General features: G+C 43.0%; 1 protein-coding gene across 1 annotated transcript; it reads left to right on the forward strand.

Moving 5' to 3' along the window:
• The first annotated feature begins 435 nt into the window (after positions 1-435).
• Positions 436-5,628, forward strand: LOC124606497 (cuticle protein 18.7-like). Its single transcript, XM_047138480.1, has 2 exons — positions 436-447; positions 4,873-5,628. The coding sequence occupies exons 1-2, from the start codon at positions 436-438 to the stop codon at positions 5,533-5,535; spliced, it is 675 nt and encodes a 224-aa protein (XP_046994436.1). The 3' UTR covers positions 5,536-5,628.
• The last annotated feature ends 20,569 nt before the right edge of the window (positions 5,629-26,197 follow it).

The following is a 26,197-nucleotide window of genomic DNA, read 5'->3' on the forward strand; positions in this document are numbered from 1 at the left end:
ACATCGACGGCTGGAAAGAAAAATGGTTGAAACATTATTTATTGAAAGAACCTCGTAAATGAGAGCGGAAGAAGAAATTTGCATAGTTGTTTGGTGGCCGGTCACCCGCAGCGGATCCGGATGAGAACAACTTGACCGGGGTCCCTGGGTCGCGACGACGCGGAAGAAGGGGGGCGAGGTCGCCGACGCGCTGCCGGTGGACAGGGCCCAGGTCGTCCTCCGCGTCCAATCAGAGCGGCGCCCGGGGCGGCCTTGGCTCGCTCCTCTGCCGTGGGCGCCACACGCGACGCCGCGCTGCTGCTCTGGTCCCACCCGGGTCCTCGGGCGACGAAGAGGCGCGGCGCGCCACCGGGCCAGCGAGGACGCCGGTCCATATATAAGGCGGCCGGCGGGCTGTCTCGGCACAGTTCAGCAGCTGCAGCCGTCCACAGCATCATGAAGGTCCTGGTAAGTCACCGGTACTCAGACTGCTGGCAGGTCTAGAGTAATCAAACTGCAGGATTTTCAGTAATCTTTAGGAGTACTTCTCGCAAGTGTTGGGAGCAGGTACACAAGAACTCAGACACATCCACGGATATGTTACGTGAGAAGCGGCAATTAAAGGGAAAAAGATCGGGATATGTATTGGGCACTTGTAACTGAAGTGCAACTATTCAAAAAGGTCCGGTATGAGCGTTAATTATCGTATGACAGCAAGACTTGGTAGAATTCTAATGAGTTAATGTGGAACAGATTTACGCTGAAAAAAAATCTAGTTCCAATTTTGGCCACCAGGTGCAAATCTGGCGCTGTGGATGCAAGAGTGACGTATAGAAGTGCTTCCGTATCTAATGGATTAGGAACGAGACGTGGACAGAAAAGATTAAACAAGTGAGAAAGGAAAAATGAAGATTTTCTTCCCGAAATTAACAAAAAATGGTTCAAATGGCTCTGAGCACTATGGGACTTACCTCCTGAGGTCATCAGTCCCCTACTTAAACCTAACTAACCTAAGGACATCGCACACATCCATGCCCGAGGCAGGATTCGAACCTGCGACCGTAACGGTCGCGCGGTTCCAGACTGTAGCGCCTAGAACCGCTCGGCCACCCCAGCCGGCCGAAATTAACACAATCTGTTCCATACGAGCAGTCTGGAGCTGAGCGACCGCTACAGTCGCAGGTTCGAATACTACCTCGTGCATGGATGCGTGTGATGTCCTTAGGTTGTTGTTGTTGTTGTGGCCTTCAGTCCTGAGACTGGTTTGATGCAGCTCTCCATGCTACTCTATCCCGTGCAAGCTTCTTCATCTCCCAGTACTTACTGCAACCTACATCCTTCTGAATCTGCTTAGTGTATTCATCTCTTGGTCTCCCTCTACAATTTTTACCCTTCACGGTGCCCTCCAATGCGAAATTGGTGATCCTTTGATGCCTCAACACACGTCCTACCAACCGATTCCTTCTTCTAGTCAAGTTGTGCCACAACCTCCTCTTCTCCCCAATCCCATTCAATACTTCCTCATTAGTTATGTGATCTACCCATCTAATTTTCAGCATTCTTCTGTAGCACCACATTCCAAAAGCTTCTATTCTCTTCTTGTTCAAACTATTTATCGTCCATGTTTCACTTCCATACATGGTCCTTACGTTAGTTAGGTTTAACTTAGGTAAGTTAGGTTTAATTAGTTCTAAGTTCTAGACGACTGATGACCTCAGAAGTTAAGTCTCATTGTCCTCAGAGCCACTTGAACCATTTTGAACCATCCATACGACCACCAGAGACGTCGACGAGATGCTGTACAGCCCGAGATTTGGACCTGGTGGCCAAAACAGGAACTAATTCTTTTCTCCAGCTTAAATCGGTACTGCACTAACGAATTGGCATAGCTACCACGTTTCGCTGCCATACGATAGTTCCAGCCCTTACTACACCTCCTCAAGCAGCTGCAGGTAATACCACATAGAACGCGATCTAGGGTAATCATCAGTTGAGCTGTGCTGCAAGAAAATACTATCTAATAGCTAACCAGGAGGTACTGAATCGAATTGGGGAGAAAACAAAGTAATGGCTCACTTCACTGAAAGAAAAGAAAGATAGATTTATGGGACACAAAAAAATGTTCAAATGTGTGTGAAATGTTGAAATCTTATGGGACGGAACTGCTAAGGTCAGCAGTCCTAAGCTTACACACTACTTAACCTAAATTATCCTAAGGACAAACACACACACCCCTGCCCGAGGGAGGACTCGAACCTCCGCCGGGACCAGCCGCACAGTCCATGACTGCAGCGCCTCAGACCGCTCGGTATCGGACACATCTAGACGCTTTAAGGAATCAGTTTGATAATAGGGGTAAGTGGGGAGAGTATAAACTGTAGAGGGAGACAAAGGCTAAACTACAGCAAGCAGGTTCGAATAGGAGTAGGTAGATGTGTGGAAATGGAGATCCTGGCACAGAATGGACTAGCATGGACGGCTGTATTAACCAGTCATCGGACTGAAGAGCACAACAAACAAACAACATTTGGTGTAGTTGATGTGAATGAATGAGGAAATTACTCCAGTGATTCTGAAGTACTTCTGTAAGGCCACACACTTTGGGTGAACGATAGGCGTGCAGGTTATTTTAGTCGCTAGCCCTGCTCTCCTTACACATCTATTCACATACGAGCTACGATACTGCACATCCTCTGAAAGTGCTTTCTTCAAATCTTGCCACTAACATAAATGATTTACAAAATCTTTTATCAATTTTTCCCCTTTTTATTACACCTGTCTGTTCCCGTTGCCTCAGAGAAGCAAGTTGCAAATTTGGCGTTACTAACATCATCTACATCTACATTCATAATCCTCAAGCCACGATATGACGTTAAGGCGGAGGCTATTTTGTATACCACTCCCGCCCTTTCTGCTCCAATCGCGAATGATGAACAGGAAGAACGATTGCCGGTAGGCCTGTGTGTCAGCTGGAATCTCTCCAGTTTTACCGTCTTCGTCTTTTCGCGAGATAACATGAGAGGGACGAATGGCTTGGTTTACGCTTGTATTAGCATACGCTCTCAGAATTTTAACAGTGGAACATTCTGCAGTGCACAACGTCGATATGTCACTGCAGTTGGTTGAACAATTGCGTGAAATTTTCACGTTTACTAAATTAAATTGTTACGAAACCCACTGCTCTTCTTTGTATCTTCTCTTTTTCGTCTATCAATTTCAACTGATAAGGATTCCAAAAAGGGGAGTAATACTGAAGTATCGGTAGAGTCAGGGTTTTACAAAGTGCCGCTCCGAGTGGCTTCACGGTTAGAGGCGTCACATCACTGATTGCGCGGACCCTCAACCCGGAGGTTCGAGCCTTCCCTCGGGCAACTTAGCATAAATTAGTTTAAGTAGTATGTAAGTCTAGCGACCGATGACCTCAGCAGTTTGATCCCTTAGGAACCCACACACATTTGAACATTTTTTTTTATGAAGTACCTCATTGTTAGCTGGACTTCACTTTCTGAGGATTCTTCCATTGAATCACAGCCTCGTATCTTTCTTTCCTACTACACGATCTTCGCCTTTTAAATAGCTCTATACGCGTAAACTCAGATTTTAAACGTCTGTAACTGATTCCACTGTTTGTTTGGGAATGCTGTAACGCTACAATAACGAGTATTTCCGCCTAGTTACGTATTGCACGCTACATTTGTTAGTGTTGAAAGTCAACTGTCAGACCCTTTACCAAGTGTCCACCTCCTGTATGTCCCACTGCATTTCGCTAAATTTTCTTGATTAGCGACGTCTCTATACACCACAGCACCATCCGTTAACAGCGTCATATAAGTCTCAAAGCAGAGGATCAATGAATATATTAAACTACAATTGCGAAGTATCATTTCATTATAGCTTTAGCGCTTCCTTTCAAAAAAGATTCTTCACTACTAATATTTAGACAATAGTACCTGCGCTGCACCCGGAAAACGAGTTCACTTTCGTGGGCTGGTTCAAATGGCTCTGAGCACTATGGGACTTAACTGCTGTGGTCATCAGTCCTCTAGAACTTAGAACTACTTAAACCAAACTAACCTAAGGACATCACACACATCCATGCCCGAGGGACGATTCGAACCTGCGACCGTAGCAGTCGCGCGGTTCCAGACTGTAGCGCCTAGAACCGCTCGGCCACTCCGACCGGCTCACTTCCGTGGGTCTCGACTATCTAGACACAAAACCGGAACTACCTCTCATCCACTTCAGTCACTTGGTTATTTCAAGGTTCTCTATTGCTAATAAACGAATCGAGTCATCGTACATGCGCTTGTTTTAGTTCACCTGGATTGAGAGTCCCAGGTGATTAACTTACTTGTCAGGCATAAGCGTATATAAAGAATGACGAAGTTATAACTGTGATTCTCAAACGGCCTTTAGGACAAACCGCATAATCTCGATAAGATGAATCGCTGTTGTTTAATTTCATATTGCAGAGAAGCTTTAGGGAAGGGCTTCCAGGCGAACTAGAGATAGAGGCATCCTGGCATTCGTCTCAAGTGGTTTGTTGAAATGTCTGAAAATGAAGTTGTGATGGCTGGAAGGAGATTCACATCCCAGTCTTCCCTAATACTGGGATGATGTATTAAGTGTTACGCCAACTTGTGTAGTTGTAAAGTAGATTATATCCAAAATCTAATGCCCGATTGAAATACTGAGGGATGCTTTAGATAATGTGATCAGATAAATAGTAGTCAGACGTCATTAGGTACAAGCCTTTCCCCACATCGAAAGGGCAACTGGGAAATCTCACTGCATAGACAAGATCAGTATTGTTCAGCCGGAAGTGTAGGGAATGACGTTGCTACTTTATAGTTTCCTGGGCCATCATGTTGAGTGATACCTTCTGGTTTGCAGGTCGTTCTGAGCGCCGCTTTGGCGGTGTGCGCCGCCACCCCCGGCTACCTGTCGGCGCCGGCGCTGCTGGCCCGAGGCATCGCCACCCCCGGCCTCCTCGCCGCCCACGCTCCAGCGGTCATAGCCGCTGCCCCCGCTGTCGTCCGCACCATCCCTCCTGGCGGCCCCGCCAACATCGTGATCGGACCTGGCGGTGTGCCCCTGGACACCCCTGAGGTGGCCGCCGCCAAGGCGTCGCACGCCGCCGCCGTCGCCGAGACGAGGGCCCGCGACGCCGTCGTGAACGCCGTCCCCGCCGTCGTGGCCGCCGCCGCCCCCGCTGCCATCGCCGCCGTCCCCGCCGTGATCGCCGCCAGGACTCCTGCCGCCACCGTGCTGGCCGGCCACGGCCTGCTCGCCCCCGCCGCCGCCCTCCGCTACGCCGCCGCCGTGCCGGCTCTCCGCTACGCGGCCGTCGCCCCCGCTGCCCTCGGATACGCCGCCGCCCACACCATCGTGGCGCCGGCCCCCATCCACCCCGGCTACGCCGCGTACGGGCCGGCCAACATCGTGATCGGACCCGGCGGTGTGCCCCTTGACACCCCTGAGGTCGCCGCCGGCAAGGTCGCGGACGCCGTCGCCCACCTGGAAGCCAAGGCCCGCAACGGCGTCCTGCTGGGCTGAACTGTCCCCGAGTCCCAACAACCCTACGACCAAACGGCAATCACTGCTCATGTATATACCTGAAAATGGATAAATATATTTATTTTCTGCAAACATTTGACTTCTTTATGACACCAGTTTCCTTGCAGCAAGAAACACCGTCAGTGGTGTCAGGGTAATCGCCAGAGTCCTACGCAGTATCGAAAACTTTACACTAACAATCACGTACATGGTGATTCCATGGCGATGTTACATACTTCCAGGGCTGATGGAGATGCGTAAATGTATCAACCTGAAGTAAGGGACACTGGTCGAGAAATAGCCGAGTCGAAAATTATAAGCGAAAATCGTTCTGATACCTCTGACAGTGGAACACACCCAGGTTCTTGTTCCATATCCCACTTGTCATTCGTCAACGGATACGGATACGGATCCTTACCTTACTTCCGACTGAGTGTTTGTCAACACTTGAAACAATACCATATTAGTATATAAATAGTTAAGGCTCACCGGCCACTTGACCATCTTCTTCTTCTGTGCAAATGCACAAACAGTGTCCGAACTCTTACGGGAATCGGCAACGCGCCGCGAGTAATGAGTATAATGGGCGGGGGCACTACGAATGTAGTGCGGGACAATACGTTGAGAATGTGGGTTTCGCCGGAGGCGTGCCAGAGATTAATCCCTGCAGTCGCGTTATCCTCTGTGTCCTCGGTGGGTCAGATGGATAGAGCGTCTGCCATGTAAGCAGGAGACCCCTGGTTCGAGTCCCGATCGGGGCACGCATTTTCATCTGTCCCCGTTGACGTATGTCAACGCCTGTAAGTAGCTAAGGGTGTTCATTTCATTGTAACTTGAAACAGACATTTCCTGGAAAATGGATAGGCAGAGCCGGTTCTGTTTCGTAGCCTGCTCCACCTTCGTCACCCCACTTGAGTCCTTCTTGTGGCGTAGTGTGCAAAGTCTTGTGTACGAGACGCCCGTCGTGACTGAAGAGAATCTCATGGCGAGAATACTCGCTGCCTGCGACACTATTCAAACGACACAGCGAATACCAGAACGAGTAAGACAGCCTTTTGTACGACGATGTCATGCCTGTATTGACGCTGCTGGATGTGATTTCGAACAGCTGTTGTAAATGTAGCAGCTTGTTGAAAATGGAGTTCTTAATTACTGTACCACAGACTTCGGATTTTCGGTCTCCCTGACATCAAATTTCGTGCACTGTTACTAGTCTATCAACAGGAGAATTATATGAGGGTGTTGATGAGTATTCGGCGGGAACCTTATGTGTCACGATGAATGTTCGGAAGACAAGGATATCTCGTCAGATGAGTAGGATTCGTTATGGATAGGAAGGTAGAGCAGGGAATGTACTGTTGTGAACGGTTCACTGATAGGATTATCATCGTCAGGATTAACGGCGAACCGATACTGACAACAATAGTTCAGGTATATATACGAACGTCGCGAGCTGAAGGTGAGAAAGTATATGAGACAGAGAAAGTACATGGATATTGAACAAGTAATTCAATATGTAAAGGGAGATGAAAATCTAATAGTCATGTGGGTCTAGAATGCGGCTATAGCGGAAGAAGTAGAAGAAAGAGTACGGAAGAAAATGGGCTTAGTACTAGGAATGAGAGACGAGAAAGATTAATTGAATTTTGCAATAAATTTCAGCTAGTAACAGCGAATACTCTGTTCAAGAATTCACAAGAGGAGGAGGTGTACTTGGAAAAGGCCGAGAGACGCTGGAAGATTTCAGTTAGGTTACATCATGATTAGACACAGATTTTAAAATCAGATACTGTGTTGTAAGGCGTATCCACGAGCAGATCTATACTCAGAACACAATCTGGTAGTGATGATGAGTAAGCAGACGTTTAAGAGACTATATGCTTATATGAATATTGTGTCTGCTCTTTCGGACATGTTCGAAAGAACCGACACAATTGATGACCTGCAGCCCTCTAGAACGAAATTAGAACTATATTAATACCTTCAGCTGCTGACGGGCGTTGATATATATCAACGGAGACAGATGAAAATGTGTGCCCCAACCGCGACTCGAACCGAGATCTCCTGCTTACGTGGCAGACGCTCTACCCATCTGGGCCAAAGAGTGCGACTGCAGGGACTATCTCGCACACGCCTCCCGCGAGACCCATATTCTCACCTTGTATGTCCACACACTACATTGGCAGTGTCCCACCCCACACTCATTACTCGTGGAAGACATTCTTACTCTCCCGTAAGAGTTCGGGGAATATGTATACTTATATGGATATGGTGTCTGTTCTTTCGGACATGTCCGAAAGAACAGACACCATAGGTATAGGTATATAGTTCTGGCAATACTGGCCATGACCTTCTTCTTCTGTGCGGATGCACACATATTCCCCGAACTCTTACGGGACTTGGAAAGGAAGTCTTCTACGAGTAATGAGTGTGTTGGGGTGGGACACTACGAATGTAGTGTGTGGACATACAAGGTGAGAATGTGGGTCTCGCGGGAGGCGTTCTCGAGATAGTCCCTGCAGTCGCACTATCCTCTGTGCCCTCTTTGGCCCAGATGGATAGAGCGTCTGCCATGTAAGCAGGAGATCCCCGGTTCGAGTCTCAGTCGGGGCACACATTTTCAAATATCTCCGTTGATATATATCAACGCCCGTCAGCAGCTGAAGGTATTAATATAGTTCTAATTTCGTTTAAGAGACTAGTCAGAAACAATCGATACGCAAAGAAGTGGGATACGAAAGTACTAAGTTATGAAGAGATACGCCTGGAGTTCTCTAAGGCTATAGATACTGCGGTAACGAATAGATCAATAGGTAGTTCAGTTGAAGAAGAATGGACATCTCTAAAAAGCGCAAACACTGAAGCTGAAATGAAAAACAGGGGTACAAGAAACGTAACTGCGAAGAAACTATTGGTAACAGAAAAATACTTCATTTGACCGATAAAAGAAGGAAGTACAAACATTCAACCGTATTCAGGGATACAGAAATACAAGTCGCTTAGGAGTGAAATAAATAGAAAGAGCTGGAAGCTAAAGCGAAATAGCTGCTTACAAAATGTGAAGAAATCGATAAAGAAATGATTGTCGGAAGGAATGACTCAACATATAGATAAATGAAAACAACTTTCTGTGAAATAAGAACCGAGGGTTGTAACATTGAAGTGCAATGACAAGTCCACTATTACATGCACGGGAGAGAGCGGATAAGCGGAGACTGTGCATTGAAGACCTGAGGAGGAAGACTTGTTTGATGACGAGGTAGAAGAAGAAGCAGGAGTCGATCTGGAAGAGATAGAGTATGCAGTATCAGAATCAGACATTAAAAGAGCTTTTTGAGGACTTAATATCAAATAAGAAGGAAGGAATAGGTAGCATTTCATCAGAATTTCTGTAATCAGTAGGGGAAGTGGCAACTAGATGGCTATTCACGTTGCTGTGTAGAATGTATAAGGCTGGCGACAATACCATCAGACTTTCGAAGAAGCATCATTGACACAATTTTCAAGGTTGCAAGAGCTGGCAAGTGCGAGAATTATGGCACAGTCAGCTTAACAGCTCCTGTTTCCAAGATGCTGAAAGAAAAATATAAAGAATGGAAAAGAAAATTGGCACTAGAGAGGCAATTCTGACGTTGCGGTTGATAAAATAATGGAAGCAAGGTTAAATGAAAATCAAGACAAGTTCATACGATTTGTCGATCTGGGAAAAGTGTTCAACTATGTTAAATTGGTGCAAGATGTTCGAAATTCTGAGAAAATTGGGTTAAGCTATTTGGAGTGACGGGTAATGTATAGCATGTACAAGAGCCAAGAGGGTATAATAAGGGTGGAAAACCAAGAACGAAGTGCTCGGATTAAAAACGATGTCAGACAGGCATGTAGTCCTTCGCTTCTCCTGTTCAGTCTAAACATCGAAGAAGCATCTATGAAAATAAAATAAAGGTTCGAGAGTGGAATTAAAGTACAAGGTAAAAGGATATTAGTGATAAGATTCGCTGATGACATTGCTATCCTCGATGAAAGTGAAGAAGAGTTACAGGATCTGGTTAATGGAATGGACAATCTAATGCGTACAGAAAATGGATTGCGCGTAAATCGAAGAAAGATGAATGTACTGAGGAGTAGCAGAAATGGGTACAGCCAGAAACTTAAGGTGAGGATTGATGATCACGAAGTAGAAGAAGTTAAGGAATTCTGCTGCCTAGGCAGCAAAATAAACAATGACGCACGGAGCAAGAAGAATATAAAAAGCAGACGAACACTGACAAAAAGGCGTTACTGGCCAAGAGAAATATACTAGTATGAAACATAGTCTCTAAATTGAGAAAGAAATTTCTGAGAATGTATGTTTGGCGCACAGCACTGTATGGCAGTGAAGCATGGACTGGGGGAAAACCGGAACAGAAGAAAATTGAAGCATTTGAGATGTGGTGCTACAGAAGAATTTTGAAAATTAGGTCGACTGACAGGATTAGGAATGAGGAGGTTCTCCGCAGAATCGGCGAGAAAAGGAATAAATGGGAAAATGGAAAATAGTGACAAGAAGAAGGGACAGAATGGCCGGACATGTGTAAGAAGTCAGGGAATAACTTGAATCGTACTGGAGGAAGCTGTAGAGGACGGAGAATTTAACATAGCCAGCAAATAATTGAGGACGTAGGTTGCAAGTGCTAAACTGAGAAGAAGATGTTGGCACAGGAGAGAAATTTGTGGCGGGCCGCATCGGATAAAAAAATCAGAAACTCACAAAAAAGTTCCTTAAACACAATGTTTAAGGATGGATGACGAGCCTTCCCGTAAAATTCGAGCTGGGATCTGAGTGCTAGCAACGAAATTCTCGAAATATATGGATAGAAATCTTAAGTCAAGATTGCAAACGTTCTTTTACCGAGCTCCTGCTCATTGACGAGCCATATTCAGATCAATAAAAGTTGTTACTTAATTCAATGTGTATCAGCCACCGGGCTCTCCAATTAAGTAGTAATTTTTATTGATTTGAAGATGGCTCGTCAATGAGCTGAAACTCCTAGTGAATAAAGGGATTTTTGCAGTACTGAATTTGGATTTTTCGCCGACACATTTTAACGTAACAATTCGCCTTTCTCCCTATTTGACAAATTCAAATGACAACGGGTGTTTCCATAGATGCGGATAATCGATAGTACTCTTTGGGTTGACAAGTGGGAGGGATAACAGTAATGTCTCACTGAGTTATTTGGAGCGATGGCAATCACAGTTTAGACGGTGAGAGATAGATGGCACGTTTTGTTTTGTGGCATTGGTGGTGGATTTGTGACTCACTGGCCACGGATCTAGACGGAGCTACACGCTGTATTAACTGATGAGGACACCCCATGCTACAGGACATGAGGAGCGCATTTCTGATGTACGAGTTCCTCTGCATCAGCTAGCAAGTCATTCTACTTCGCTGCATAGTAAATTCATTCCCTTGTGACGTGTTGCGTGAACCTGAATACAGTGATTCGCTCATGGATTTGAGCCTCACATCCATCTGAGTGAAGGCATCCGATCAAACGTTCATGATCTGTTCCTCTATTAGAGGTGCCTAGGCCCTCTCAACTGCTAGCAGATCAGTTACTTACTTTGGAAGCTTTCTGTCACGTTTTGCCTTCGACCTCGTGAAATCTCATGAGTTTATAGTGGCTTTTCTTTGTGGAACTGAAGACCATATGTATCGATTGTAGCTACAGTGACTTCCTTCCCACTTGTACTGATGTTTCACGAGCACAGTTAATGAACACTAAACACTCTGACATTCTTTTGCTCATTATCTTATTGAAACGAAGTGTGGTCTGAGTGTTTTCATTGCCAGTGAACTTTCGCACACTTTGTGTGGATTACTTGTACCGTTAACTGGCGAGTCTTTCTTATGTGCCAGTTTTGTTTTGTAAAACGTTGTCAGCTACATGTAGGGAAGCTAAAACAGTCCTCGTCCAGGCGTGAGTGATTTTTCCTTAGGTTCGCTTCCGTACTCGTCACACAACACCTATACATGGTCTTCTTAAGCACCCACCTATTGGCTTTGTAAGCATACAGTAGACAGTGCTACGCCTAGGAACCTACTGAATTGTACATGATTAATTGCCAATTCTTGCAGTAGACAGCTGTTTAAATACAAGTGTCAAAACTAGTAAATATTAAACTGAATGACGGGTCCAATAATCCGCTGTAGCTGTATTTATTCAAGTCGATTTTACACACACACAACGGGTTTCGCATCTTTTAAGTTGCATCTTCTGGTGTTAATAAATGCTGTGTCGTATGGTGCGAGGAGTAGTTACAGAATGTCAAGGCAAGACAAAGCTGTCAGCCGTCCTCAATTGATACAAAACCATCATCAATTGAATTAAAAAAACCATCATCAATGGAAAATTTCATACCTGTGTTAAAATTACGAATTGTGATCACTTTACCGATTAAAATATGTCCTTGTAGGTGTATGTCAAGCAACAGACAATGCCCCTCATAGATGTTATCCAGGGTTAGTACTGGGCGGAAAAAAAAATGGCTCTGAGCACTATGGGACTCAACTGCAGAGGTCATCAGTCCCCTATAACTTAGAATTACTTAAACCTAACCAACCTAAGGACATCACACACATCCATGCCCGAGGCAAGACTCCAACCTGTGACCGTAGCGGTCGCGCGGTTCCAGACTGAAGCGCCTAGAACCGCTCGGCCACAACGGCCGGAGTACTGGGCGGAAAAGCCGACAACCTCATGTGTGTTTGTCACCACCATAACAGGTGACAACATAAGCTACGAGCTTATCGTGTACTGTCGAAGCGTGCACTGTAGCTGCCGTCAGGATACTGAGACGGTGACGGAAACTGAGCTACACCATTTTTGGAAATTTGTGGTAGAGTCTTATGGGTCATCGGTTTCTCGACTTATATACTTCTTAATCTAACTTAAACTAATTCACGCTACGGACAAGACACACACCCATGCCCGAGTGAGGACTTGAACCTCCGACTGGGGAGGGGAGCTGTGCGAACCGTGACAGACGCATCAAACCACGCGGCTGCACCGCGCGGAAACTACACTATTCAACTGTGTTAGCCTCTCCAGATATCTTGTACTAGTAGCCGCGTAACTCATTCACCGGTAATTTTCAGCGTCACAGGGTAAGTCGATTGGCTGTGTAACTTGAGGCCATGGGCAATACATCTCTTTGAATAAGAATCAAATCGCCTCTCACCAAAAGCGGAATTACTGTGCTTAAATTTTGGAGACAATGGATTATAATATTTTTTGTTTTCTTTTCAGTATGTTCCTATCTAGTAGAAAGTAAGTGAGTGGAAGGTAAAAGGTTGACTTGGGTGTGATAAATTTGTATAAAATGCATTTTAATTTTATTACATCCATAACTCCTACTAAAAATCTACAACGTAACTTCACAAATCAAAAGAAGATGTAATTTTAACAATTAAATGGATATTGTTGTTGTTGTTGTTGTGGTTTTCAGTCCTGAGACTGGTTTGATGCAGCTCTCCATGCTACTCTATCCTGTGCAAGCTTCTTCATCTCCCAGTACCTACTGCAACCTACATCCTTCCGAATCTGCTTAGTGTATTCATCTCATGGTCTCCCTCTACGACTTTTACCCTCCACGATGCCCTCAAATACTAAATTGGTGATCCCTCGATGTCTCAGGACATGTCCTAGCAACCGATCCCTTCTTCTAGTCAAGTTGTGCCACAAGCTCCTCTTCTCCCCAATTCTATTCAATACCTCCTCATTACTTATGTGATCTACCCATCTAATCTTCAGCATTCTCCTGTAGCACCACATTTCGAAAGCTTCTATTCTCTTCTTGTCTAAACTATTTATCGTCCACGTTTCACTTCCATACATGGCTACACTCCATACAAATACTTTCAGAAACGACTTCCTGACTTTTGAATCTATACTCGATGTTAACAGATTTCTCTTCTTCAGAAACGCTTTCCTTCCCACTGCTAGTCTCCATTTTATATCCTCTCTACTTCGACCATCATCAGTTATTTTGCTCCCCAAATAGCAAAACTCCTTTACTACTTTAAGTGTCTCATTTCCTAATCTAATTCCCTCAGCATCACCCAACTTAATTCGACTACATTCCATTACCCTCGTTTTGCTTTTGTTGATGTTCATCTTATACCCTCTATTCAAGACACTGTCCATTCCATTCAACTGCTCTTCCAAGTCCTTTGCTGTCTCTGACAGAATACAATGTCATCGGCGAACCTCAAAGTTTTTATTTTTTCTCCATGGATTTTAATACCTACTCCAAACTTTTCTTTTGTTTCCTTTATTGCTTGCTCAATATACAGATTGAATAACATCGGGGATAGGTTACAACCCTGTCTCACTCCCTTCCCAACCACTGCTTCCCTTTCATGTCCCTCGACTCTTATAACTGCCATCTAGTTTCTGTACAAATTGCAAATAGCCTTCCGCTCCCTGTATTTTACCTCTGCCACCTTCAGAATTTGAAAGAGAGTATTCCAATCATCATTGTCAAAAGCTTTCTCTAAGTCTACAAATGCTAGAAACGTAGGTTTGTCTTTCCTTAATCTTTCTTCTAAGATAAGTCGTAGGGTCAGTATTTCCTCACGTGTTCCAACATTTCTACGAAATCCAAATTGATCTTCCCCGAGGTTGGCTTCTATCAGTTTTTCCATTCGTCTGTAAAGAATTCGCGTTAATATTTTGCAGCTGTGACTTATTAAACTGATAGTTCGGTAATTTTCACATCTGTCATCACCTGCTTTCTTTGGGATTGGAATTATTATATTCTTCTTGAAGTCTGAGGGTATTTCGCCTGTCTCATACATCTTGCTCACCAGATGGTAGAGTTTTGTCAGGACTGGCTCTCCCAAGGCTGTTAGTAACTCTAATGGAATGTTGTCCATTCCGGGGGCCTTGTTTCACATCTACATCTACATCTACATTGATACATTTCTCTCCCCCAATCCATATTCACCTACTATGTTTCCTTCTCTCCCTTTTCCTACTCTCGAATTCCAGTCACCCACGACTATTAAATTTTCGTCTCCCTTCACTACCTGAATAATTTCTTTTATCTCATCATACATGTCATCAATTTCTTCATCATGTCTTTCTGTGCTCTGTCAAACTCTTCACGCAGTATCATATCTCCCATTTCATCTTCATCTACATCCTCTTCCATTCCCATAACATTGTCCTCAAGTACATCGCCCTTGTATAGACCCTCTATATACTCCTTCCACCTTTCTGCTTTCCCTTCTTTGGTTAGAACTGGGTTTCCATCATAGCTCTTGATATTCATGCAAGTGGTTCTCCTTTCTCCAAAGGTCTCTTTAATTTTCCTGTAGGCAGTATCTATCTTACCCCTAGTGAGATAAGCCTCTACATCCTTACATTTGTCCTCTAGCCATGCCTGCTTAGCCATTTTGCACTTCCTGTCAATCTCATTTTTGAGACGTTTGTATTCCTTTTTGCCTGCTTCATTTACTGAATTTTTATATTTTCTCCTTTCATCAATTAAATTTAGTATTTCTTCTGTTACCCAAGGGTTTCTACCAGCCCTCGTCTTTTTACCTATTTGATCCTCCGCTGCCTTCACTATTTCATACCTCAAAGCTACCCATTCCTCTTCTACTATATTTCTTTCCCCCATTCCTGTCAATTGTTCCCTTATGCTCTCCCTGAAACTCTGTACAACCTCTGGTTTAGTCAGTTTATCCAGGACCCATCTCCTTAAATTCCCACCTTTTTGTAGTTTCTTCAGTTTTAATCTACAGTTCATAACCAATAGATTATGGTCAGAGTCCACATCTGCCCCTGGAAATGCCTTACAATTTAAAACCTGGTTCCTAAATCTCTGTCTTACCATTATATAATCTATCTGACACCTTTTAGTATCTCCAGGGTTCTTCCATGTATACAACCTTCTTTCATGATTCTTGAAACAAGTGTTAGCTATGATTAAGTTATGCTCTGCACGAAATTCTACCAGGCGGCTTCCTCTTTCATTTCTCTCCCCCAATCCATATTCACCTACTATGTTTCCTTCTCTCCCTTTTCCTACTCTCGAATTCCAGTCACCCACGACTATTAAATTTTCGTCTCCCTTCACTACCTGAATAATTTCTTTTATCTCATCATAGATGTCATCAATTTCTTCATCATCTGCAGAGCTAGTTGGCATATAAACTTGTACTACTGTAGTAGGCGTGGGCTTCATATCTATCTTGGCCACAATAATGCGTTCACTATGCTGTTTGTAGTAGCTCACCCGTACTCCTATGTTTTTATTCATTATTAAACCTACTCCTATTTGATTTTGTATTTATAACCCTGTATTCACCTGACCAAGAGTCTTGTTCCTCCTGCCACCGAATTTCACTAATTCCCACTATAACTAACTTTAACCTATCCATTTCCCTTTTTAGATTTTCTAACCTACCTGCCCGATTAAGGGATCTGACATTCCACTCTCCGATCCGTAGAACACCAGTTTTCTTTCTCCTGATAACGACGTCCTCTTGAGTAGTCTGCTCCCGGAGATCCGAATGGGGGACTATTTTACCTTCGGAATATTTTACCAAAGAGGACGCCATCATCATTTAATCATACAGTAAAGCTGCATGCCCTCGGTAAAAATTACGGTTGCAGTTTCCCCTTGCTTTCAGCCGTTCGCAGTACCAGAACAGCAATGCCATTTTGGTTAGTGTTACAAGGCCAGATCAGTCAATCATCCAGACTGTTGCCCCTGCAACTACTGAAAAGGCTGCTGCCCCTCTTCAGAAACCACACGTTTGTCTGGCCTCTCAACAGATACCCCTTCGTTGTGGTTGCACCTACGGTACGGCTATCTGTATCGTTGATGCACGCAAGCCTCCCCACCAACGACAAGGTCCATGGTTCATGGGGGGGAGGGGGGGAGGGGGTAAATGGATATATCTCCAGAGATTTCTCGGAGAATACGAAATGGAAGCTACACTCATTTTAGGAAGAGCACCATAATTAAACAATATTCTTGAAACTCATAGTCTATAAATTCCCCATTATCTATGCATGGAAAAAACTGCCGCGACACAAATCACATCAAACAGAGTGAACATTAGTGAAACCGAAGAACTGCAAGGACGGATTTCTGATTGGAAATGGAGGATAAATGGTGCTATGAACATCGTTGCCACGGTAGGTGGCACTGACGAATGAAAGTTTCTCTGACCATGTGCCGTATGTCCCTTTTGTGATGAAGGCTTTTACTGAGGCAGCGTGCTGTAAGCGACAGAATGGTACGTTATTCGTGTCGGTAACAAACTGAGATGGTGTTTGTGTACGGCCAAGCAGATCGAAACGGTCGAGAGGCAGCACGGCTATATGAAAACAGGTCCTCTCACAGACATCAACCAAGTCACACGACATTTCAAGCCCTTTTTGGGCGTTTCTGCGATCGTGTGTTCTGTCACATAATATGGTTCAGTTCAATTTGTTGCTACGAATTTTAGACCTGTCATCTGGAAACTGAAAGCAGCTCACACATATTTGTTACGTATGGTCACGTAAAATGTTTTAAGTTATGTGTGTAGTAGTAAATCACGTTAACATCGAGCACTGGTAATATTAATGTAGAAATAAAACAGAATATTTGGAAAATAAGAACTAATTTAAGAAGTAACATACAAGAAAGGGAACTAACTCAAATTCCAAGTGAATAATTTCCATCTTACATTACTAGATGTAAGTACTTTATATTGGAACTCTTCCATTTAGTCCGTGTTTGCATTTTGAGTCCGCCTTGTCTTTTGCTAATTATGTTACTGGCAACCTGGGAAGAATTCGAGGTTTGCCGGCAAACTACAACTATACCTACTTCTAAACCTATTGTCACTACACTTTTCTGCATCATCCATACTGGTTAGTGCGTGTCTCGGCAATCTTCGAGTCTACGCATGCTCGTGCGGGTGGCCATATGATTTTTCTTTTCTCTTTATTTTCTTTTTCTTTTTTTTATTTGTATATACATATGTATTTAAGTTTCTCTTAATTGAATATATGCGTCTCTATCATTACCTATAATTGAAGAAACGCTTCTTGTGACCTGCTGACATTAATTTGACACTCAGAACATCCACTTGATGTTATAGACCGAAAGTTAAGCAGCTGCCTTTTAGAAATCCGATGTGCCGTCATACTGACTTTAGTCCACAAGTTTTGGTCATTAACAATTGTTTGCAAATCGCTGTCTAATTGTCCGCAGTTTCTCTCTCCCTGACGAAGGGGGCAGCTGAGAACGACATAAAAAATGTTGAAATGGCTCTAAGCACTATGGGACATAACATCTGAGGTCATCAGGCCCCTAGACTTAGAATTACTTAAACCTAACTAACTTAAGGACATCACACACATCAATGCCTGAGGTAGGATTCGAATCTGCGACCGTAGCAGCAGCGCGGTTCCGGACTGAAGCGCCTAGAACCGCTCGGTCACACCGGCCGGCGTGCTGGAAATGTAGGCAACAATCTGGCTCGTACGTTCTCCCAGGTTGTCTTACCGTGCATTCTGAAATGTACTGCAGGTAACCTTCTACACTTGCTGCTAGATGTGCTCCAGAAAATCACAGAAAGTATCTTAGTCTTTTTCGGGGTGCACGAAATTTCGGCCATAGCAAATGGCTCATAGGGCTGCATGGGACCACGATTTTAGTACGTTTGGTTGCTGTCAGTGAAATGATTTCTGTCAGAGAAGTGACCTGTAACAGTTGAGTTATGCGGCAGACTTTCTTAATCCAAAGACTCTTCATGGAAGACTTCGAAAACATCCGACACCGTCCGGCACGTTCAATGGTGTGCCGCATCTGCAGTCATTTATAGAAGCAAGCGGCGGACACTTCGAACTATTGTCATGAACATCTGATATCATATATTTGTAAAACGTTTTGTGATTGAAAAATGAAAGATTTTCGGACTTCTGTCTGGTTTTTGGGTGATGAATTCATCCCTAAAGTTTGTGAAGCGGTGTATAGTCTTTGTATGATAACACAAAGTCCACCGTTGGAGGCAACTGACCACGAACATATGTCCCATACAGTGTTCAAATTCTACTCCGACACACAGTTTATAACGCTACCGTCTGCTACTGCTATACCATAACCCTGAAGTTGGAGGCAGGTCGTGAAATAAAATCTTGTTAAAGCAATTATGGTATAAAGCAACAGAGCAGTGTTACCCTCTGAGAGGAATTTTGTTATGTTGACCGTGTTGTACCTAACGGAAATGGCTGATCGGAAATGAAAGTCAGAATTACGTAAGTATTCGAACAGTAACAAAAAATATTTTTGCCTAGCTATACTGTTTAAAGAATAAGGAAAACGGTCGCCAGCCTAATTAGGCAAGAGAAAGATTAACGTTCTCATTTAAGAAAGTAGATATGAGTAACTTTAACCGATAAACACAACCTATACTTGGCCACACGCGAGTGCAATGAACTCTGACACATACATTTGTTTACGGTAAGATTGAATCTAACAGCTAGAGCAGCACAAACTATTTGCAAAATATAACAGGTACCGAAATACACAATTACTTTCAGGGCTTATTCCAACTGAATGGTCTTTATAACATTACTATTAATATTCACTGCAGGATCATTAATTGGACATAGGTTAAGTATTATTTTTCAAACACTTTCCTAATTGACATAGAATTATAAATGTTGTTCACTGCAAAATTATGCGCTGGTAACAGGTTAAGTCTCCCTCAGTTAAATACTTTACTGTTTAGAATGAAAGTTAAATGGAATTCACTAACAGGTTGTTTCTCACTACCTTTTGAATAAAGAAATTATGGTTTTCATAAATAGTGGTCTTCCCGTTACTTGTTACCTAGCATTATCACAATAGACAAACTGTGGATCCTGTTATACTATTAATATGCACTTTCAATACACAAGAGAGACAAACACTTAGCAATCATGAACATATATTTTTTTACTATTGCAGTTTTCCACTTTTACTATCATGAAACACAACACAATGTTGACAAAATTGCAAGAAACTGACTCACCTTTTAAAATTTACTACAGACAGCAATGTGATCATTTCCTAAGCAAAACTTTATAAGCCTCAGTTTTATGAACTTTTAATCTTTAAAAGAAACAGCAAATTGTCTTTATTACCACAGTCTTCTGCTTTCAAGTAAATGATTAAATAGATGACTTTAAAACTTTACAAAACTACATTTACTGCTTCCCACAATTTCACCAAATCCACAGTAAACCTGAATATTTCCTTCTCATCAAAGATCAAACGACATTATGTAATTAACAATCTAACTTTGAGGCTTTCGTTTTTTCCACAAAATAGGACACTCGGTAATCATAGTTCAAATGGAGAGGAACCTGAGAGGTGTTGTGATAGGGAAAAAATCATGGTAGGTACATAAATTCAGTTATAAGTTACCTTATATTTGTGCACGCTAAATCGCCCAATAAGCTGATCCTTCACTGTACATTATTATAGCATTCCGATATAGTGATTGCGCAATATGGTGGCAATTGAATGTCGGTAGGTGGATTTGCAGGCAGAATTGCTGGACTCTGCCCCTTCTTGGTGGCGATGATGGATACCAATTCCAGAATCGTTCCAGCTATTTATCCATCCATCCGAGGCATTGGAAAGTGGCAGAAAAAGCCTCTCTCGGAACCAGCACAATATACAATTTTAACATGGCAGTGCACAGTTTGGTAGCTCGTCCTCGACTGACTCTCAATTCCACCTTTTCTACCCAAGCCAACCACAATTTGCGCGCGCTACACAGTTCCGTTCCCAAGGGGAACCACAACAACTTTTACATACAGAATAACTAAGAACCATAAGTGAAGGTCAGCAGTTTACATAACAGAGAACAAACATTTTAAATAAAACAGAAACTTTGCACATATTAGACTTTCTACAAAAAATTATTCACACAGAAATTACAATTATATATAGTAAGTTTTGTTCCCTCCAAATGGGACAAAGAATTTAAATGACAGATATACTACATTGCATAGAATCAAATAATGTCATCAAAGTTTTAGCAAAGAAAGGAGTAAACAATTTTGTGTTGTCTATTCAATCAAACATATTTACAGAAGCTCAACGATGTAACATTAAATAAAACAAAAAGCAAAATAAATCAGTAGAGTATTAGAGCTATGGTGTTACAAGTTTTACTCTGTCGGCGGGGTTAGACATGAAGTTATTTTATGCAAACAATGTGAAACTAGTAAGCTTCCAACGCTTAAATTCATTAATTAGCGTGAGCACGTTCAGTACAAAGTTATGCCATTGCGTTAAAATGTTCTCTTCTGTTGATGTACCATGATAGAACTATGATCCAGAATTCGATGTATTTCAACCCTCTACATTTATATGTATAATGTGAAGCACACACCAAACCCTGAGATATGTCTTCCAGAAGTGTCTTTGCTGTTTAAGGAACACGAAAGACTTCTATAGCCAACAGTTCGTGGGGAAAGAGTTATTGTAGCTTGAAATACTTATCCACCTTTAGTAAGTTTGTGGCTGGTATGGTTCAAATTGCTCTGAGCACTATGGGACTTAACATCTCAGGTCATCAGTCCCTTAGAACTTAGAGCTACTTAAAACTAACTAACCTAAGGACATCACACACATCCATACCTGAGGCAGGTTTCGAACCTGCGACTGTGGCGGTTACGCGGTTCCAGACTGAAGCGCCTAGAACCGCTCGGCCACAACGGCCGGCTGTGACTGGTATATTGTGTGGTATTACAGATAGCACTCGTTGAACCTCGATGTAATATCGGAAGGTTTATTTATTTATTTATTTACACGTCAAGTTCCGTAGGACCAAATTGAGGAGCAAATCTCCAAGGTCATGGAACGTGTCAGTACATGAAATTACAACATAAAAGTAATAACATATAAAAATAAATGTCCATGAACCTGAAAAAAGCCAGTCCATAAGTTTGAGTAAACGCTACCAGCAATACAATAAGAATCAGCTTAATTTTTAATCACCTTAATCAGGTTAACAAATGGTTTAACCTGTTTTCTTTTTATATAAAGGTGTTTCACAACATTCACCGTTTCCTTCATGGAGTACAGTAGGATCTTCCACCACACAAACTCGTGTTCCGGAAAGGATCTAGTCCCATACATTTAGAGTCCATTTTTCCTCCTAAGCCTTACTAACAATATTCCCATACCACGTCAATATATTTAATTCTTTTTTGTCTGCAAAACTTTTATCATTTTCATTATTTTTTGCTGTAGCCGTGTATGACACATGTGCGAAACATTTTGATGAGATTCACATCGAGTAACATGTTGACTTCAAGTTAATGACCATCAAACAGATGCATTTGAAAACATCAAATGTAGGCGTATGTGAATGGAATAACGGTGGCTAACCACAATACGGAAATAAGCACATGGGTCGAAAATTAATCAGTTGCAGGAGACATCACACTAATGGCTGGCTCTGAGCGCTATGGGACTCAACTTCTGAGGTCATTAGTCTCTTAGAAGTTAGAACTAGTTAAACCTAACTAACCTAAGGACATCACACACATCCATGCCCGAGGCAGGATTCGAACCTGCGACCGTAGCGGTCTCGCGGTTCCAGACTGCAGCGCCTAGAACCGCTCGGCCACTTCGGCCGGCCATCACACTAATAATATGTAACACCGCCCCCAACGTTTATAATGACTGAATGGATTGACGAATGTAAAATTTTTGGGTGCTAAACAGCGTGGTCATCAGCGCCCTTTGTCAAGTTGGTTACACTTGTTAAAACTAAATGCAGAAGCAATACAATCTTGTAATGTAAATTATTTTAATTTCAATTTCCTTTGATAGCATTTGATAAAGTGACGTCAAAACAAAAGACAAATAATTCCAATAACACTATGAACAGTGTAATGTAATTTAATTTATCACAACGCTGATCAGGAATCAGCAAACTAGCTCAGTACTCAGGGTGGTTACGGGTTTATAAATAATTAAGTCTCTCTCTTGAATCGTCACAGATATTCCTCAACATATATCAAAAGTATAGTTAAAACTCATGTACTTATAGCACCAGATAATATTTCGTACGTCAGTTCAATGTGAAGTAATAAAACCACTAACTTCATATCGTGGTTTCGTCTCGAATACCAATATAAGATTAAATAATCCTTTGTAGATGAAATTTATACTAGAACTAGAATCCTGTGACCAGGCCTTTCTGCCTGGGATGTTATCTCGCAACCTTGAGAAAATCTGAAAGTGAAATATATTATATTATTCGAAGCGGCCGCAAAGCTCGTGGAATCTGAAAGAAAGTTTAGTGTCCTAACCGGCGGCACGTCTCGAAGATGAGCTGAAAGAAAATTACTAATTATTTTTTGGTATGGCGCCTAACAATGGTCAATGTTTCGTTAGGGCCACGTCTATTCAGGACAAGCAAGGTTTAGGTTTACAAGGTTTACAAATTAATGCGTACCGTAATCTACTTTCAAGTCATGAAAAACTATATTCTAGTTCCGTTTACAACTTACATAGACTGTTACAGTAAGTTGAACCTCAGACAATCGTTCTTTCTTCTTCGAGTCCAAGAAGAGAAGAACACACAGTTTCATGTGCTCCACTGCCTTCGTGACCGCCCACAGCTCTGCAGTTCATGGAGTAGAGGTTTGTGGTGGGCCAACAAGTGCAACAGGCGTCAACAGCTACCCGCACAACATACACGGTGTCGGTTCGCGCTAGGGGCTAAGCGGAAATACAAAGCAGGCAGCTCGCTAGGAGAGCAGTAGAGGGTGACGCCTGTGGTTGGGCCAGCAGCTGCTCCAAGGGGCGCGCGGGCAGTTCTAGTGCGGATAGCCGCATTGTAAAGACCGCGCCTGGACGACGTGCTACCATGGTAAAGTCTTCTACTCTTCGCTGTCACCATGAAGTGGTTCCGGAGCTTGTGGTCTAGGGGCAAGCGTTGCTGCCTCTAGATCATAGGGTCCCCTGTTCAATTTCCGGCCGGGTTGGGGATATTCTGAACCTGGGGACTGAGTGTTTGTGTTCTCTTCATCATTTCATCATCATCACCATTTGTGAGAGTGACTAGATTGGATTGTGAAAAGAAAATGGACTGTGTAAAAATTATTTAATAAAATTACAGCCAAATAGCCATATGCAGTTACTTTGCTTAACATTTTACATTTAAAATTTACATTTTTGCGTATTCATTTATCGATTTCACTCTTTTACTGCACAGTTCTATGTGATATCGTTCAATGGCTTCGTTACACAGTTCACGTACACATGTTGTGGTTGGGTCGTGATAAGTTTTGTTTTTGCTCATTAGATGATGAAAGCCGTGAATAGAAATTCTAGTTACGACATGTCGTTGTTCGAAGTTTGGTGCTGTCCATGAGCGGTTCGTCATTGCTTCGATGCCATAGAACTCCGGCCATATTTTTTCTCGTTTGTCCTCCATGATCTTCAGTTGCTTTCTGGAAGCTCTGGCGTGTGGCATCATATATCGAAGTTTGATGTCTTCAATTAGGAATGTCTCTCTCGATAGCAGGTACACTAGTCTAGATCTAGTTGTCTTTAAGAGACCTAGTGCTCTTTTTAGATAAGTCGATTTTACCTTTTAAAATAGTCTTTCTAGATTTTTTTTTCTGTTAGGTGGTCCCATATAACCTTTATCCCATAGGCCAGGATTGGCAAGATTTTTATGCTGAATAATTTCATGACTGTTTCTAGACTGAGTAGGTGGATGTTTTTGACGTCCTGTATTGCTATTATTGCTTGGGCTGCACGTTGTATTGTATGATCTGTGAAGCATTTGGCTGTTGGTTGCCATGCCACCCCTAGGTATTTAAAGTCTGATGAGGTTTTTATTTTTTGTCCTTTGATGCTGATTTCCGCATTCTTGGGTGTTTTGCCTACTTTTCTGAAAATTACCATTTCTGTCTTTGTTATGTTTATGTGTAGTTTGTGGTTCAAATGGCTCTGAGCACTATGGGACTCAACTGCTGAGGTCATTAGTCCCCTAGAACTTAGAACTACTTAAACCTAACTAACCTAAGGACATCACAAACATCCATGCCCGAGGCAGGATTCGAACATGCGACCTTAGCGGTCTTGCGGTTCCAGACTGCAGCGCCTTTAACCGCACGGCCACTTCGGCCGGTTGTAGTTTGTGTTCACTGCACCATTTGTCTATTTTCTCAATGATTCTCTGCAGCTTGTGTATATCTGTTGAACCAACTTCTATGTCGTCAGCGTATGCATATACATATACATCATCTTCATTTTCTCCAATTTGGAGTACTTCTTCAGTGGCAAGAATGTACAGCAAAGGGCTCATTGGGTCACCCTGTAAGACTCCGTTCGATTGCAGAACGGGGTTCGAAAAAGAGAGGTTGTCTGATGTTGTGATTAAGTTGTATTCGAGGATTGACTTGATTATTCTTGCCCATATGCTATCTTCTCCCATTGTGTTTTCCAGTTTTCGTACTATGAGATGCTGTGTAAAAATTGGAACATTGTACAGACGCTGATGACCGCGCAGTTGAGCGCCCCACAAACAAAACATCATGATCGCCATGAAGTGGGATTTTGCCAAACGAGACGCCGCCGAGTGGACTGGATTTGGTCTGCTGTTTTGCTACATTTTCCACACCTGGAAAGTGTCGGACGTAGCGCCAGTATTACAAAATGGCTCTGAACACTATGGGACTTAACATCTGTGGTCATCAGTACCCTAGAACTTAGAACTACTTAAACCTAACTAACCTAAGGACATCACACCCATCCATGCCCGAGGCAGGATTCGAACCTGCGACCGTAGCAGTCCCGCGGTTCCGGACTGAGCGCCTAGAACCGCTAGACCACCGCGGTCGGCTGCCAGTATTACAAACTAGGCCGATACAGACTTTAAAGAATTCAGTCTGTGTCTGTTCGTCTCTGGAACTCAGTTTATTTAAGCATTCACCCCGTCATGAAAGTTTCTTTATTTCCTTTTCCTCAGAAGTTAGTTTTGTGTTAATACCAAATCTGTGAAGCTATATGTTGTGTTGCAAAATAAAACTATTTAATGGTATGCCCGGTAAACGTTTCACGTGATATAACCGATGAAGGGACATAGCAGCTTGGTATGCGAAATTTAATGATACACTGAATGGAATTAACAGAACACCTGACATCGTCTCCCTCCTAATCCATCGGTACCAATCACCATCTGCTCCCCATTCTCCGTTAAAATGCTGTTAAGAACCCTTCTTAGGCGGAGTGCTGATGCTATTTTACGCTGTCACATTCAAGTTAACAGTGGACCTGTCAGCCCTTCACGGCTTACGAATTGATATGTCTTCTACGCCAAGTTGCTCGAGATAGTCCTTCGCATGTGCAGGAAAGGGCTTAGCTGTGCAGCGACCAGTAAGCCAGCGTTGCATACATTGTTTAGTCTCATACCAACAACACGATGTTCGAGATGCACCTCACTTTCGCTAAAGGTCGTAGCGTGAGGTATCCTCGCCAGCTGATAAGAGGCGGCTCACCAGCCGCTGCTCAGGGGCTAGGAGTGTAGTGATGGGTCGGCTGACTGTTTTCAGTAACCGACTGGTCAGTCGATTGTTTCTTCCATCAGTCAGTTTTT

This window comes from Schistocerca americana, chromosome 3, assembly GCF_021461395.2.
Source record: "Schistocerca americana isolate TAMUIC-IGC-003095 chromosome 3, iqSchAmer2.1, whole genome shotgun sequence".
In the NCBI taxonomy this organism is placed as follows: Eukaryota; Metazoa; Arthropoda; class Insecta; order Orthoptera; family Acrididae; genus Schistocerca; species Schistocerca americana.